Raw genomic sequence first — 15,886 nt, 5'->3', positions numbered from 1 at the left:
GGTTGTATCTGTTATAAGATGGGCCAGGAGAGTTTCTGCGTTACGTGAGGAAGCATGCTTGTATGGCCAGGGAGCGAAAGGCCTGAGGTGTTCTCGCTCTTTTTGCTGCAAGCTGGTTGGCCAAGTTTCTGTAATTGCTGTTTTTTGTGGTTCCCTGAAGGCATGGATTAAGTCGCAGGACATTAAGGGCCTTCTCCAGGAGCCAGTCGGTGCTAAGGTATGTGCGGCTCTGTCTGCCGTCTCGTTAATGTCTATCCCCATATGGCCCGGGGTCCACATGATCTCAATGGGATTGGGGTGTTGGCTGATAGTGTTCGCTATGTCAATTAATACAGCCAGGGAAGAAAAGGAGACGTTGCCAATTGCCTGTATGGCTGACCTACTGTCAGAACAAAATGACAGACGGGCCATCAAGGTGTGAGCTTAGTTGTAGCACCCATTGGATACCCAGGGCCTCTGTCCCATAAACGCTGCATGAATTATGTAAAAGCCAGGTCTCCCTGATGTTTTGATCCGGGAGTACTGTACAATGCCTATAGATGTCCGGATCTTTGTCTTTGAGGCGTCTGCCCCTAGGAGGATCCTTCTCTGCCAGGTTGACATTTGCAGCTCCTGAAAGTGAGCACATGTGACTGCCAGAGGGTCAGTTGGGGAGTGAGTTAGCACTTCAAGGCATAAGTGTGGGTGAACCCGAACTATACTGGGCAGTGTATGTTTCTGCCAATAGAGGTGGGACATTGGGAGACCCTCCCAATGAATGAAGGAGAGTACCCTGTGTATATATGATCTCTGGTAAGGGTGCCAGCGGTAGAAGTCCAGACTGTGTGCCATAAGAAAGAGCGGGTACAGAGGGCTATACATGCCCCTGGAGATGTGGGTGATGGCACTGGCTATCGTTTTTTTTTTTTGGCAGATCCTGAGCTGCAGCGGTATATAATTTGTTTCAGCATATAGTGAGATGATCGGGGTGGTTTTCGGGACACCCATTGCTGTACAAAGAGCGGTGTGAAGTGGCTTTTCAATACGGCGGATCGTGGTGGGTGGCGTGCCTTCAAGAAGGTTTGCGGCAAAAGTTGCCATAGGGCTCATCACCCTATAGATCATCCGGAGAAGGTCGTCTGTCCTAGTGCCGTTACGACCAGTGGCAAAATATTTAAGATAGGTGCTTGCACGAGTCAGTTTCGTGTGCAAGTAGGTTTCGTGAGCTCGCCAGGTGAATGTCTGTGTGAAGAAGATGCCCAGGATGCAAATGGACAAGAGCTGGGGGATAAGGCCAGAACCGAAGGTCAGGGATAGGGGGACCTATGACCATGTTTTTTGTCTTCTTAAATTCTTCTGTTGTTGTAGCTCTTTTTTTTTTAGAGATCATTTTCTTCGGAACATTCCAAACATTTTCAATTAAAGATATATCTGGACTGTTGGCATGCCATTCTAAATGCTGTATGTTATGTTCTTGAAACTATTGAATAATTTGTCTAGCCCTATGGCATGATGCATTGTCATCCTAGTATATGAAATTCTCATCACCAAAGTGATCTTCTGATGTTTTAACAACCAAAGATTCTAATAACTCCAAGTAACCATCAGCATTCAATGAATAATCAAGGATTGCCTTTTCACCAACTCCTTTACAGATTATACATCCTCACATCATTACACTTTTAGGAAATTTTGCTGATGAATTTAAACAGTCAGGATGGAATTTTTCATCTGATCTTTACGTGCTGCCATATTATCATAGCCAATACATAGTTTTGATTCATCTGTGAACATAATTCATTGCCAGTCAGTCATTAACACTCCATTCATTAAGAGTTTTGGTCCATTTCAAACAATTTTTCTTTTGTTGTTTTTTTGTCAGATAGAGCTTTGTTTTGACTTTTCCTGAGTGGTAACCTTTTTCTGCTAGAATCCTTACTGTAATGTCTGATACATTAACACCTATCTCTCTCCATTTTGAATTAATGTTGCTTGATGACAAAAATCTGTTTTCCTTAACAATTTTAATTAAGTTACAGTCATCTATCTCTCTTGGTTGTAGTTTCTTGGTCTTCCAACTTGTTGCTGATTTTTACGGTTCCAAATGTTTTAGACTTTGAAATTATTTTTGAAATCATTCCTTGAGAGCATTGTAATGTTTTTGCTATTATTCTTCGTGATTTTCCTTCTTGATGTGTCAAAATTATTAACTGTTTCTTACCATCACTTAATTCACTACTGAGTGCCATCATTCACTTCATTATCATGTTCACTTCAATTTTATACTTCACTATAATGACATCATAAAATTTATTTACAAGAGTATTATTCATTTTGGTATGTTAAAATCCAATATTTTTTAATATAATAATTTTTATTATAATAATCATCAATATATTCTATACTTTTGTTTAATATTTTTATGATTCCATACTTTTGTTCAACTCTTACTTTGTTTAGAATACTGTAACTTTGTAATTTATGTAAATGTCTTCATGAAGTTGGTGTGTAAATACTCTAATTTCTATTATATTTGCCAATTAGTAAAAGTTCAATAATATTTTTGTCAGTTTGATTATTTAAGGATAAAAATTATTTTTTGCAGAATAAAATATTCCATACTTTTGTTCAGAGGTTATGTTATCTACCATTTCATCACAGAAATAACACTGCTGAGTTTCAAAATTTTAGGTTTATCCAGTCCTGAGAAACAATACAAAACACACACCAATTTTGTAAGTTTTTTTTACATTTTTGGACCCAGTGTGTCAAAACATTGAAAAATGCAAAAAAAAAAAAAAAATAGGGAAGGGATTAAAATTTGACTGATCACTATACTTTCCCTATGTTATAGTCTATAATAACCAGGAGAATAAAAATAATTATGAAATATAGAGTCAGTTAAGGAATCCAGCCCTAATCAAAATACCATATTATCAATTTAATATTTAGATCTATTGATGTAAATTGACATCCATGATATCAGACAAAATTATACTATAATTAAAAATTTGTATTTTACTTATAAATTTTGAAGTGATTATTAAAAGTAAAATTTACTTTAACTTTCAATCAATAAAACTTACACATTATATATTTTTAATTAAAGCATAAATTAAAGAAATTTTACTATACATCATTCAAAATGCAAAATATAAAAGTTGAATATAATAAATAATTTTCAAAGAAATTTTGTGCTTACTCTTATCCTGTATGTCTTTTCACATACTTCTAACAGTTCTAAAGCTGAAATAAATGCTAAAAATAAAAAATAAAAAATCATTACTATCAAAAATTTATTCTGTACTTATAATGAATTAATTTTCCAAAAAATACTAAATTCAGATATTTCTAATGAAAGCTATATAATAAAGAAATCACAAAAAATATGTTACTCCTCTATTCATAAATTTTATTAATCTCTTTAAACTCCTCAATACTAATAAGTAAATGATTTCATTTACTCATTAGTATTGAAGTAATTAATAAAATAAAATATTTTAATAAATCAACCATTGAATTAGTTCATAAGAAAACTGATCCATATGAAATTTATGTTCATATTTTTATATGTTCCTTTAAAACATTTTACCATACCACATACATTAAAAATCATTTACTCAATGTTTCCATTATTTTATTGCTAGATATTCTTTATATAATCATTTTGCTTGCTAATTAATTGTTAGTTACCAAAACATAATGTGTGTATACAGGGTGCATAGGAAAGTCCCTTTAACCAGAAAATTCTTGCAAACGGAGAGGGCTACATCTATGCAACTGAGGTAATGGTATAGTAAAGCGACTACGCCCGACGTAATGCAAATGACAGGTGCCCTAGTGGCACCTGTCATTTGCATTACGTCGCACCCCTAGTGGCAAAATTTGGAAGATAGGCAGTGCAAATCAAAAACAAAAACAGATAGAGCAAACTTTCCAATTAGAAAGTTTTAGAGCATCAATTAATTAGTACGAACCGACATGTGGTTCACACAGATAAGATAAATTGTCGCCTGTATACCCAAAAATGTCTGAAAGCAATGCACGCCATTTTGTGTAAACATTTGAAAGAAATAGCCATAGGTATGAAGAAATACACACAATTTATTGCATAAAATACATTAATACAAACTGTATTAACGCACTTACATTAATACAGTTTGATAACAATGGCGTGTATCATGAGCAATGGCAAACTTTTCGAACATACTCGACATTAAGTTGTTATCACTGTGTGACAGTTTGCCTTTATGTTGTTTTTTGTGTGATGTTATCAAACTGTAGTGACATAAGTACGTACTGTATTGATATAAGTACGTATGCAATAAATTGTGCATATTTCTTCATACCTATGGTTATTCCTTTCAAACGTCACACAAAATGGTGTTCATTGCTTTCGGACACTTTTGGGTATACAGGTGACAACTTATCTTATCCTTGTGAACCACATGTCATTCTGTACTAATTAATTGATGCTCTAAAACTTTCTAATTGGAAAGTTTGCTCTATCTGTTTTCGTTTTTGATTTGCACTGCCTATTCTCCAAATTTCGCCACTAGGAGCACTGCTGTCATTTGTATTATGTCGGGCGTAGTCACTTTACTATACTGTTACCTCACTTGCATAGCCGTCGCTCTCTCTATTTGCAGGAATTTTCTGGTTAAAGGGACTTTCCTATGCACCCTGTATATATCAAAGTACTGTTATAAAATATTATATACAGCAAATTAACTAGACCACAAGCTAGGAGCAACAAGCCCTTATAACACAAATGACTAACTAGCTTGCCAACAATTAGGAGTCAGTCAAAAGTGACATGAATGTCTGCAGAACAACAATATATATAATCTTATTAACAACAACATACAATCTTATAACTGTTATAAAGCACTTTTTCTATTAAAATAAGCCACAAATTTTAAAAATTGATATATTTTCTTATTATGTGATGCATTTCATAGAAATTTTTCAAATACAGGTATACCTCACCTTACGTCAGTAATTGGTTCCAGGAGAGACGACTTAAGTCGAATTTACTTGTCACTAGGCTAAACCACAAATAACCATTCCCAGTTCTGCATTTTATCTATTAATGCATTTTTAATAATATATGGTTAATAAAAATCTATTTTAAGCTTATAAACAAATTACTTTTTTTCTGTATTATATTAAAAACTAAAATTTATCTAAATTTATGAATACATATACAGTATGTACATACTTGTAAACGTACATGTTTACAATTTGGCGATGTTTACGGTACATTGCGGACTCTATTTGTTAATGTGATTTGCTCTAAGACATTATAAAATAAAATGATTTTGTAAGGGTAATAACAAATAGTTTTTAAAATTATTTTGCAATAGTAGAAAATAAACTAATTTAAGTTAAATTTACCAATAAAGATCCCTAAATAAGATGACAACACAGAGCCACAATGTTTTCATATTTCATTCTCTAAGATTTATAATGTACAGTATTAACTGTAAATGTATGTATTTTAATATGATTTTATATGCTTTTATTCTTATTTATTATATAGTAACATGATTTTGTGTGTTTCTAACACTTTTCTAGTGATATTACGACTTCAATATTTGTGGCGGACAGACGTAAAGTCAAATAAAATGATTTAAGCTTGATTTTTATTTTTTCATATATATGTTACAGTAAAAACCCGTTTTTAGTGAAAACGCATTTTAACTAGTTGAAACTAGTTTTTACTGGATGTCATTGTTATAACCCATTTTGTCTAGTTAAAACTAGAATTTACTGCTGTACATGTTTTGATTTTAGATAAAACTAAAATCAAACATTAACTTTTTAACTTTTAACATTAGTTAAAACTAATTTTAGCTACATAAATATGTTTGGGGGAAATAAATAAAGTGATGATTGGGATTAAAACATTTGTATTATTTAATACGATATTTATTGAAAATATTGGTCACACATCTGTGTTATTAACATTAATTAACCCTTTGTCCCTGAAGGCACCGATCGATCGGTACCCTGGCTTTTTAAGCAAAACTTCGAGGGTACCGATTCATCGTTACTTTGGTAAATATCGATTTTTGTAAAATTTATTAACAACAGATATAATCTCGTTCGATATGAAGTGAATAAAGTATAATAATTCATTATATTAGTTGATAGCAGTATAAAATTTTGATTTCAAACAAATGTTTGATATAATGTGCGATAATTTCACAACGAATAAACATACATGCATAAGTGTTATATCGAATTGTACAAAACAATATTCTACGTCTTTCTGGCTCAGTGCCAGCAAACAACTATGTAACTAGACAATGTTAATTTTCACAAAATGTTACAAATTATCAAGTTTGTGTGTCAGTTCTGGTATATATTATTTTTTTTCTTATAAATTTTTCTAATAAAATGGATTGAAAAATATCGTATTTAAAACTAAAGATATTAATAAATGTAAGTGATTTTTTTCATATAGACATAATGATAATTTGATTTTTGGTGAACTTTTAAAATAATATCGCCTGACTGACCTATATTGCCTTAGGAGGAATCGCAAAATAAACGTAAACAAGATGTTGGGAAAAAAGGGTTAAAGCGATACAAAATTCATCATACACTATAGGAACGTGTTAGCTGAATTTCGTACAACAGGTTTTTACTAAGCCATTTTGTTAAAACCCGTTTTGTCTAGTTAAAACTAGTTTTAACTCAAATTCATTTTTGACTAGCAGTAAATTCTAGTTTTAACAATGACATCCAGTAAAAACCAGTTTCAACTAGTTAAAACACATTTTCACTAAAAACAGGTTTTTACTGTAACACACACACACACTATATATATATTTTTTTTTTTGACAAATGACATGTAATTGAGAACGACTTAACTCGAAATGACGTAACCCGAGGTATACCTGTCATTTAGTTTCTAATGCTAAAAAACTGCAATAAATAGAGTTTAAAATGGAAATAAATTTTAATTTTATCAAAATTTTAAATTTGTTTTGCATTTTACTGAGATATATATGATTTCTGTTTTGTGGGATCTTTAAATTATTATTGTTAACAAATGTACTGTACTTTTTAAATAATTAACATTATATATAATGTAACTAGATATTCTTGTCTTAAAAAATTGAATAAGTCTGATATCAATTCTTTTTTGCAATGTAAATAGCATTACACTAATATCTCATTTCTTACTATGTTCCAAGATGTTTAACAGTAGAAATGACATATTCAGTTCAAGTTTATAGGATCTCCAATTTTCATGAAATTGGAGATCCTATAAACTTGAACTGAACTTAAACACATTTAAAAGGAGAAATTTTGATTATTATCAGTGATTATAGAGGTCACAAAATTGAATCATCTCTATCAAATCCATATACTTTAAAAAAGTCACATTCAGATCATTTTTATTGATGTTACATACAGGGTCCATACAGGTAATTCCATCTGTGATTCTCTGACCAATTATGATATTCTGACCTATTAAGGTCTCTGCATTTCCCCTTTACATTATGGAATTAAATAGACTTGGCCAAGTCTATTTAATTCCATTTTGTACACAATTATATATATATATATATTTTTTTTATTAAAAAACACTTTATTCACTTAAAAAACAAAAAACTTTGTATAAAATCAATTACATAATTAGCTATGTTATTTCTACATCATATAAAAATTGCATAATTTTTTAAAAATTAATTTGTAGAAAGTTTATTTAAATAAGAACAAGATTGATCAAAGCCTATCTGATAGCACACTCCACAAAAGCAAATCAAATAATTTTAAAATAAATTTATTATAATTATTATATTAAATTTATTATAAAATTTAATTTAATACAATATACTAACTGGGTAGTTTTTAAAATAGTTTACAGTGACCATAAATGAAAATGTTCAGTTTCCTTTTGACATCTGCATGGACATGCACAATAAATGGATCAAATGAAACATAATGCTTAAGTAATGAAAGTGAAGTCATTGCACATGCGCATGGAAATCTGACAGACAGACAAAAGTCCTAACATAAGCACTTCTCCACTACTGTGAAGCATGCTAAAAAGACTTGCATTGCATCATAAAATCGAATTTTCTGAAAGAGAGGAGTCAGGAAATTCAAAATAATTTAAACAGAATAAATTGCATACTCCATGAGAGAGAGAGCAATCACTTATCACATGCTATTTTTGGCCCAGCACAGACCCATTCAAGGTCATTACATTTCTTCCCATCCCTCCCTGAAACTTATAATAAAAGCAGCAAAGTTTTGGTGGGAAAGTGGGTTGTTGTTGATGGTGTTTTTGAAAACCCAATTTTAACTCTATGGCAATATTTTGGTATACTTCCAAAATTCCATAGGCCATTTGAAGATGAAAATTTGCAGTTAGAGAGAAGACATATCGCAAATTATCACGCCATCAAAATTGGCAGGATTATTATCTCCACATACTGCATATGGCCAGCAGCAAAGTACACAACAAATAAAAATACACGAATTGCATGAGGTTTACCATGCGATCCAAAATATCCCATACACAATATCATTAAGCCAACTGACAGTTCTTTGCCTCCTCCTATGGCATCAACTGACTGTAAAGAGTTAACCAGATGTCACACAGGTTAAAAATATTGGAAGGGTGGTGTATGGGACACAGTTGCAATCATTTAAGGTATGAATCTGTCTTTGTGTTATTAGAAGAAGGATAAGATATAAACGAATAAAGTCTTGGTAATTATCACAAGTCAATATCTATTGATTCAGGAGGAAGCACAAAGTATTTGCATTGTAGTTGATGCTCTTAGTTTTCTTATGCTCTCTATACAACCTGCATTGTTCGGCATCAGTCATTTCGGGCTTTTCTGATTTCTTTTAAATTTTTCTTTCCAATGATATGTTTCTTACATTTCTGTTCATATTTCTTTTGCAATTTCTTTGACATTATGAAAATTTTCTTCAACTCACACACTTATTAGCTTATAAGTTTACAAATTCTATTTTATTGGTTATTATTGCTAAAAAATAATGTAGGTCCTGTCATTCTGTACAAATCAACAATTTCAACATCCTATCTCTTCATAATCCAAAGTTATACACTGTTCAAATGCTGTGAGGCACTGCCATTTTCAATGTTCAAACACAACTGCAAATCTCCTTCACAGCTGACATCCACTACCTACTAATTTAAATACAAACATAAGCCCTCTATCCAACAAAATTTTAATCATTACATTATCATATATAATTTACAAGACATAAGCACGGCAAATCTTGCCATTCTTTAGGTCATTCCAGTTTTCATACACCCCCTATACCAAATCGAATTTAAAGACATATTCAGATCAAAAAGGAGCGAGAGCAGATGGATTTGATAGTATTTGCAGATTCCCTGACATTTGATGCCATTCTCTGACTTTTTCTGCTAACAATCTTATTCTCTGACTTTCCAGGTCGGTATGGACCCTGTTCATACATTGAAATGTTTACTGATTTTAGTTTCTTTCAAAAAATATACCTGAGATCAAACATTTTTTGATCAATTATTAGACTATTATAAATATTTACAGAAATATTGGCAAAGATAGAATATAATTTGAAATAATGTCTTCACAATTAAAAAATTTTTAAACTCAAAAACTTTAAAAATTGTCACAGTAATGGAAAATGGTCCTAACTGCCAAATGATACATTATCAGAATAACATATATTTTTTCCACTTTTTGTTTGAAGTCCTATATGTCATTTTCAATTATGGTTTTGACCATTACAATTGGTAGTATGTGATTCCTATAAAGTTTCTTTGATGATGAAAAGTCCTATGTGACATAAGAAACATCACTTAAAAAAGTTCTCCACTACTGCAACAAAACATAGATTCCCACTTACAATTTTTCAAATTTTACTATTTCATGTCTATAAATAATTATCTATTAAATAATACTGTAGATATAAATTAATATATACCTTGATTAGGAGAAAATCTTAATCGTGTATGTGCTGTTGGAATCTGAAACTGAGACCCAGTAGTTCTATGTGAGGAAACAGTAGCAACTGTTGAAATTGGAATTGCTGGCAACGAGGCTGATGAAAATGAATTCACATGTACCTTTGAAACTGACGACAACGATGTTGCTATTTGAAGAGCATTTTCATGATATTCAACCTGTAAAACGATGTTTTCAAGAAAAATATTTTCTTATTTTTTGTTAGATGTTAAAATATACTTAAACAATATTAATCTTTAAAAGACTAACTGCAAATTGATAAACTGATCAAACTAAAATTCAAAAGATGAATTTTTATTGCCAGAAAATTAAAACTTGTTAAATGCTAGAAAATTATAAGGCCGCGACTCCACTAGCCGTAAAAGGGCCGTAAAACCCCTAGCCGTAAAAGCTTTTAATCGACCATGATATTTTACGCCTGAGCAGGTCGTAAAACCAACGTAAAAGCGAGTCGAGCAGTGTTCAACTTTCGAAGTGAATACGACCGTAAACCGGTACCATCCACCAATCAGAAGTCAGTGAAATCTAGGTCATCGTGACACGGTGCGAAAACGGCGGAAAACGAGCTTTTGTATACATTCTCTCGTGGCTACTCTAGAAAATCTGGAAAGATTTATCGAAAACATTCGAAAGTATTCATGTATCTATGACAAGAGGTATCCCGATTATAATAATGGATGCCTAAAACACGCGATATGAACGGCCAAAGGAAAATCCTTCAATTTAGAGGAGTATATAATAAAAAAGCTAAGCTTATAAGTGCTGTATATTATCTTAATAATATAATAATAAAAGTCAATATATGAAAGTAAAGATATTACTTTTACTACATTTGTAATTATAGTACAGAAAAAACTCGTGGAATATAATTATTGTCTTTATATCGATATATCACGTATACACCGTAATAGTACTGTCGCCGTAAAAAGCTTCGCTAGCCAGACCTCCACCGCAATCCGAGCGCAAACGCAAATAGGTCACGTGATTAAAAGCTTTTACGGCGAGGGGTTTTATGGCTGTTTTACGGCTAGTGGAGTCGCAGCCTAACGTTATAAAAAATTTTTTTTATAAAATTCACATTAAACACATTTAAAAATTTTGAATTTGTGAGTGAATTTTCAATAAAACATAATCTATTCATTCAGAAGGTAATTTTCTGAAAGATTAACTAGCAAATATTCAGTTATAATTAGCAATTACTGTATTTTATGGACTATAAGACGCACCTTAATTTTTTAAAAAAATACCTATAAGACGCACCTGAATTTTGGAGGCAATTTTTCAAAGAAAAAAGTGCGTCTTATAGTCTGTAAAATACGGTAACATTTTCCTATTTTTAACAAAATCATAAATACAAGAAAGATTTAATATTTTTAAATAAACAATAAACAATGTAAGTCCAAAGGAAAGATTTTTTTAGATTAAAAAATGCTTTATTATAATTTACTTAATTTCTAATTATTAAGTAAACTATAATATTGGGTTGTTCAGAAAGTAATTTCGTTTTTTCCATAGAAATATAAATGCAATATTCTTATAATAAATAAACTTTTATTGAATATAATGCACTTATTATAGTAATATTATTGCATGAATATGCGAAAAATGAAATAATTTACTTTTTAAGTCAACAAAACACCACCTGGACAAAAATATGTAAAACAGACGATAGACCAGACGATGCAGTCAAGTGCTGACATCTGTTGTCAATAAATTCTATTTCGTACGGTTTCTGAAAGATTAACTAGCAAATATTCAGTTATGATGAGCAATTACTGTATTTTATGCGTCCCTGTTAGACCGCACCTTAATTTTTTAAAAAAATACCTATAAGACGCACCTGAATTTTGGAGGCAATTTTTCAAAGAAAAAAGTGCGTCTTATAGTCTGTAAAATACGGTAACATTTTCCTATTTTTAACAAAATCATAAATACAAGAAAGATTTAATATTTTTAAATAAACAATAAACAATGTAAGTCCAAAGGAAAGATTTTTTTAGATTAAAAAATGCTTTATTATAATTTACTTAATTTCTAATTATTAAGTAAACTATAATATTGGGTTGTTCAGAAAGTAATTTCGTTTTTTCCATAGAAATATAAATGCAATATTCTTATAATAAATAAATATTTTATTGAATTATATATTGACCATTTTGGTCAAATACCTGTTGTCATTGTTTCTGGTAGTAGCATGATTTCACATTCATAAAAATTTTGTTCGTTATTTACAAACTGATCCAAGTGATTTTTGACATTGTCATTTCAAGTAAATGTCTTACAGTTAAAAAAATTTGTATAGACCGGAACAAATAATAATCTGAGTGTGCCCAATCTGGCAAATATGGCTGGTGTGATAACACATCCCATCTAAGCTATAACAGTTTCTGACGAGTTACAAACTTGTGTGAAATTTGGCATTATCATGGTTTGTTTGTTGATCAATTCTGGCCTTTTCTATTTGATGATATATTACTCAATTTGTTTACTTGACGGCAGTACATTTTCGAATCAATTGTTAAATCGTCTGGTAAAAGCCAAAAAAAAAAAAAAATTTTGTAAGGATTTCGCCCTTGTTGAAAGGGGTAAGTTGACCCGACTCGCTCCTCTCGCTGCCAGTCAGGATGTTGCGAAATGGCCTTTACCGTATGGGGGTAGTGGTTTAACGGACGCAGAGAGATTCACACAGAGACTGTATCTCCTGTTTAATGCGTTTATTTATATTGAAACATGCTTACATAAAGGTATCGTAGCAGTCATGTTGGAGGTTCGTCGCTGATGAAAAGCTCGTGTCCGCAGTCAGGTGGTTCAGTGTCCGTAGAAAATTTGTTTCCACAAGAAGGTCAAGCTGGAGGCTGGATGGCTGAAATCCTTGGGGGGAAGTTGAGTCTCTTGGTCCCTTTGTTTGCACTTGGGTGGAATTTCAAAGTCTTGACTCTACGTCTTCAGTATCCCAAGATGTTCGGATGTAGATTCCTTGAACTGAGTATTTGCTCTCCAACCTCACAACAACAACACCAACCACAACTCTACTGCCCTCCTATCCTGGGGTCTCCGGGTTTTTATATCAAACCTCTCCCCGAAATTTCGGGGTTCTGGTTGGTCCGATCAAGGGTCTAACTCCTACCTTATTGGTCCCTGGTCGGTTGCCAGGGACGCGATTCGGGCCGCGGGGTCGCCGAAGATCCCCGAACTCCCCCACCTGGGCAGCTCCCCGTCCAAGTCGGGTCAAGCCCTTAACCGAACGACAGTCCAGTAAATTACACTCTAAATATGTTTTTCTGACTCGGAGAAGGTGCAGCTGGGACCGTTCAGCCCCGACCACCGCCCCCTCTGTAGGAGAGCCGGACGAATCCCGCTTCGAACTGGGTGTAAAACGATGACCCAAAATTACCCCAGCAGACGATCCCTCAGTCGTTCCCATGATGTACGATCGGAGATCTGTCAATTAGGTCGGGAATGTGACAATTAAATCGTCTCGCACACCCATTCCTCGGCCACCTCGGTCTTGTTTACAGAATAAGTCATTGATTTAACGACTTTAGCTCGACAACCACTTTGCCGATAGGGGGGGCGAAATCCCGGCCCCACAATTTCTTTAAAATCCCACCATAGAGAGCATCGCTCTTTAATAACGTGTGGAACCCATATATTGAGCTTTGAAACAAAACCAATTAGTTTTAAGTAATAATAAATGGTTCAATTTAACAGATTTAATCTCTTAGTGATTTCACATGTTGTTATACGGCAGATTGCTTCAATCAGTACTTTTATTTTGTTTTCATTGGCTTCAAATGGCCATCCAGAATGTGGTGTATCTTCGATATTAAAATTGCCAGAACGCAATTTTGTAAACCAGTTTTGGCACTGTCTTTCTCCAAACATGTACCACAATTTTTTTCTTGTTTGAACAACATTTTGGTTTTTTAGTTATAAAAAGCAAAATATGCTGAAAATGATGCTTTCGATTTTCCAAATTTGATGGGACACCGAAAAAAAAACAATTGTACAGAATCAAACAAAATTTTTTTTACAAATAAGCCTTAAAATGTCAGCTGTCAAAGTATATAATGAAAATGTGATTTAAAATAAAATTGGCTAGTAAAAATACATCTAATTCCTCTAGTAATAATAAAAACGAAATTACTTTCCGAACAACCCAATAACAATGTCTCTACACAGAATTATAAGCATAATTCCAAACAGAGACAGATTTCATCAAGACAAAAAAAGTAAATATCATATTAGTAACTATAAAATATAACAAACATAACTCCAATTAAAAACTAAAATAATTTCTTCAGTTAATGTTACCCTGGGTATCGAGATGGCGGCTCATCTCCAATCCCAGCAATCAGAAGAAAGAAAATAGTGGGGACGCATGTTCTAACCTAACCTAACTTATTCTAATAATTATGGTAATTTATTAGAATAGGTTAAGTTAGGTTAGAACATGCATCCCCACTGTTTTCTTTCTTCTGATTGCTGGGATCGGAGACGAGCCGCCATCTTGATACCTAGGGTAACATTAACCATTTTTTCATAAAATTTAATGATGATAATTTAAATTTCTTTAAGGATAATTTCTTAATAGAGATACAGTAGAAACTCAATTATCCAAGACAGTTAAAAAAAACTATGTAGTATTGTGCATACTACAGAGTATAATGCACAGAAACAAAACATTGGTGCATGGCTTATAAAAAACTACCTCAATTTCACTCAAAAAAAAAATAGTAGTGAAAATGACTGGCATCCCATTAAGCAAAGAGTACCATTCATATATACCTGTATATACACAGACATGTATTCATACATGCATTTATATTAAACAAAATTACTATTATGCAAAATTTATAATTTTGAAAAAAAAAATCGAAAAATATAAACTGAATATTTTAAAGTAATTTTACTCAGCATCAACAACTTACCTTTTTAGCAGTATTAGTTAGCATTTCTTCTAAATCATCCAAATGTTTTCTTAAAACTGATTTTTGATCATGAGTGAAAGCAGGATGATTCACAGCCATAGTAAACATTAGCATGACTTCTTTCACATCATTCTCATCAAGTAATGGCACTAATTCATTTAAGTTTACTTCAATCAATATCCTGTAAAGAGCATTAGCGCATAGACGACTGGACGAATAGAGAAGAGCTAAAGCAACCACCACTTTACTTCTGCTAATTCTGTCCTTTACATCCTTCAAAGTAGATACGTATGTAATATCATTAGCATTACATTCAGATTCCCTGAGATAATGATAATCTTTCCTTCCGAGTGTTTCTATACAGTTTCCAAAGAATCGGATTTCTAATGGAAGCAACATGTTCAAGAAGCAACATAGAACTTCTATTCTTTTAGACCCGTTAAGAGATTTAAACCATAAACACACTTCTTCTTTACAAATCATGGTTCTTTAAGTAATTCGAAATTTAAATTTGAATACTTTGTGATCAAAATCTTTCAATTTAATCTCACCTTCTTACAATGTCGCCATTTTGCTTTCCGAAAACAACTTCGGTAATTTGAACGAGAGTAAATATATTTTGACACTTGACGGCGCGTCTATCATTTTTATTTTAGGCATTATTTTCTAATTATTTCATAATTGTTTATACAAAGTTTAATGTAAATTTTAAAATTTCAACCAATTTTTTTCATTATATATGTAAATATTAAATATTAATTTCAACAATTGAATTCATATAAAAAGATTATAAATACAGTATATATTATATATATTTCTATATGTATATTACTATATTCATTTATATTATTAATTATATTGTTTATTAAATGCTCATTAATTCATTACATAATTGTTTTATGCCAATATATTTCAAACGGATTACATTTTATCGTAATTAAAGTTACCTTATTAAGGCATTATCACAAT

The 15,886-nt window shown here is 32.0% G+C and overlaps 1 protein-coding gene across 1 annotated transcript in view; it reads right to left on the bottom strand.

Moving 5' to 3' along the window:
* The window catches only part of LOC136990304 (zinc finger CCHC domain-containing protein 2), a 55,341-nt gene extending 39,802 nt beyond the window's left edge, over nucleotides 1–15,539 (bottom strand). Inside the window, exons 1-3 of the mRNA XM_067288691.1 lie at nucleotides 14,918–15,539; nucleotides 9,946–10,144; nucleotides 3,182–3,237 (exon numbers count right to left, since the gene is read on the bottom strand). Coding sequence (XP_067144792.1) covers nucleotides 3,182–3,237; nucleotides 9,946–10,144; nucleotides 14,918–15,400 — 738 coding nt within the window. The 5' untranslated portion in view covers nucleotides 15,401–15,539. The remainder of the gene's footprint in view (nucleotides 1–3,181; nucleotides 3,238–9,945; nucleotides 10,145–14,917) is intronic.
* Between the last annotated feature and the right edge of the window lie 347 nt (nucleotides 15,540–15,886).

This window comes from Centruroides vittatus, unplaced genomic scaffold (assembly GCF_030686945.1).
Source record: "Centruroides vittatus isolate TY-2023 unplaced genomic scaffold, ASM3068694v2 scaffold_899, whole genome shotgun sequence".
In the NCBI taxonomy this organism is placed as follows: Eukaryota; Metazoa; Arthropoda; class Arachnida; order Scorpiones; family Buthidae; genus Centruroides; species Centruroides vittatus.
The sequence above is the reverse complement of the archived record's forward strand: the minus strand, read 5'-3'. Positions and strand labels throughout refer to the sequence as shown.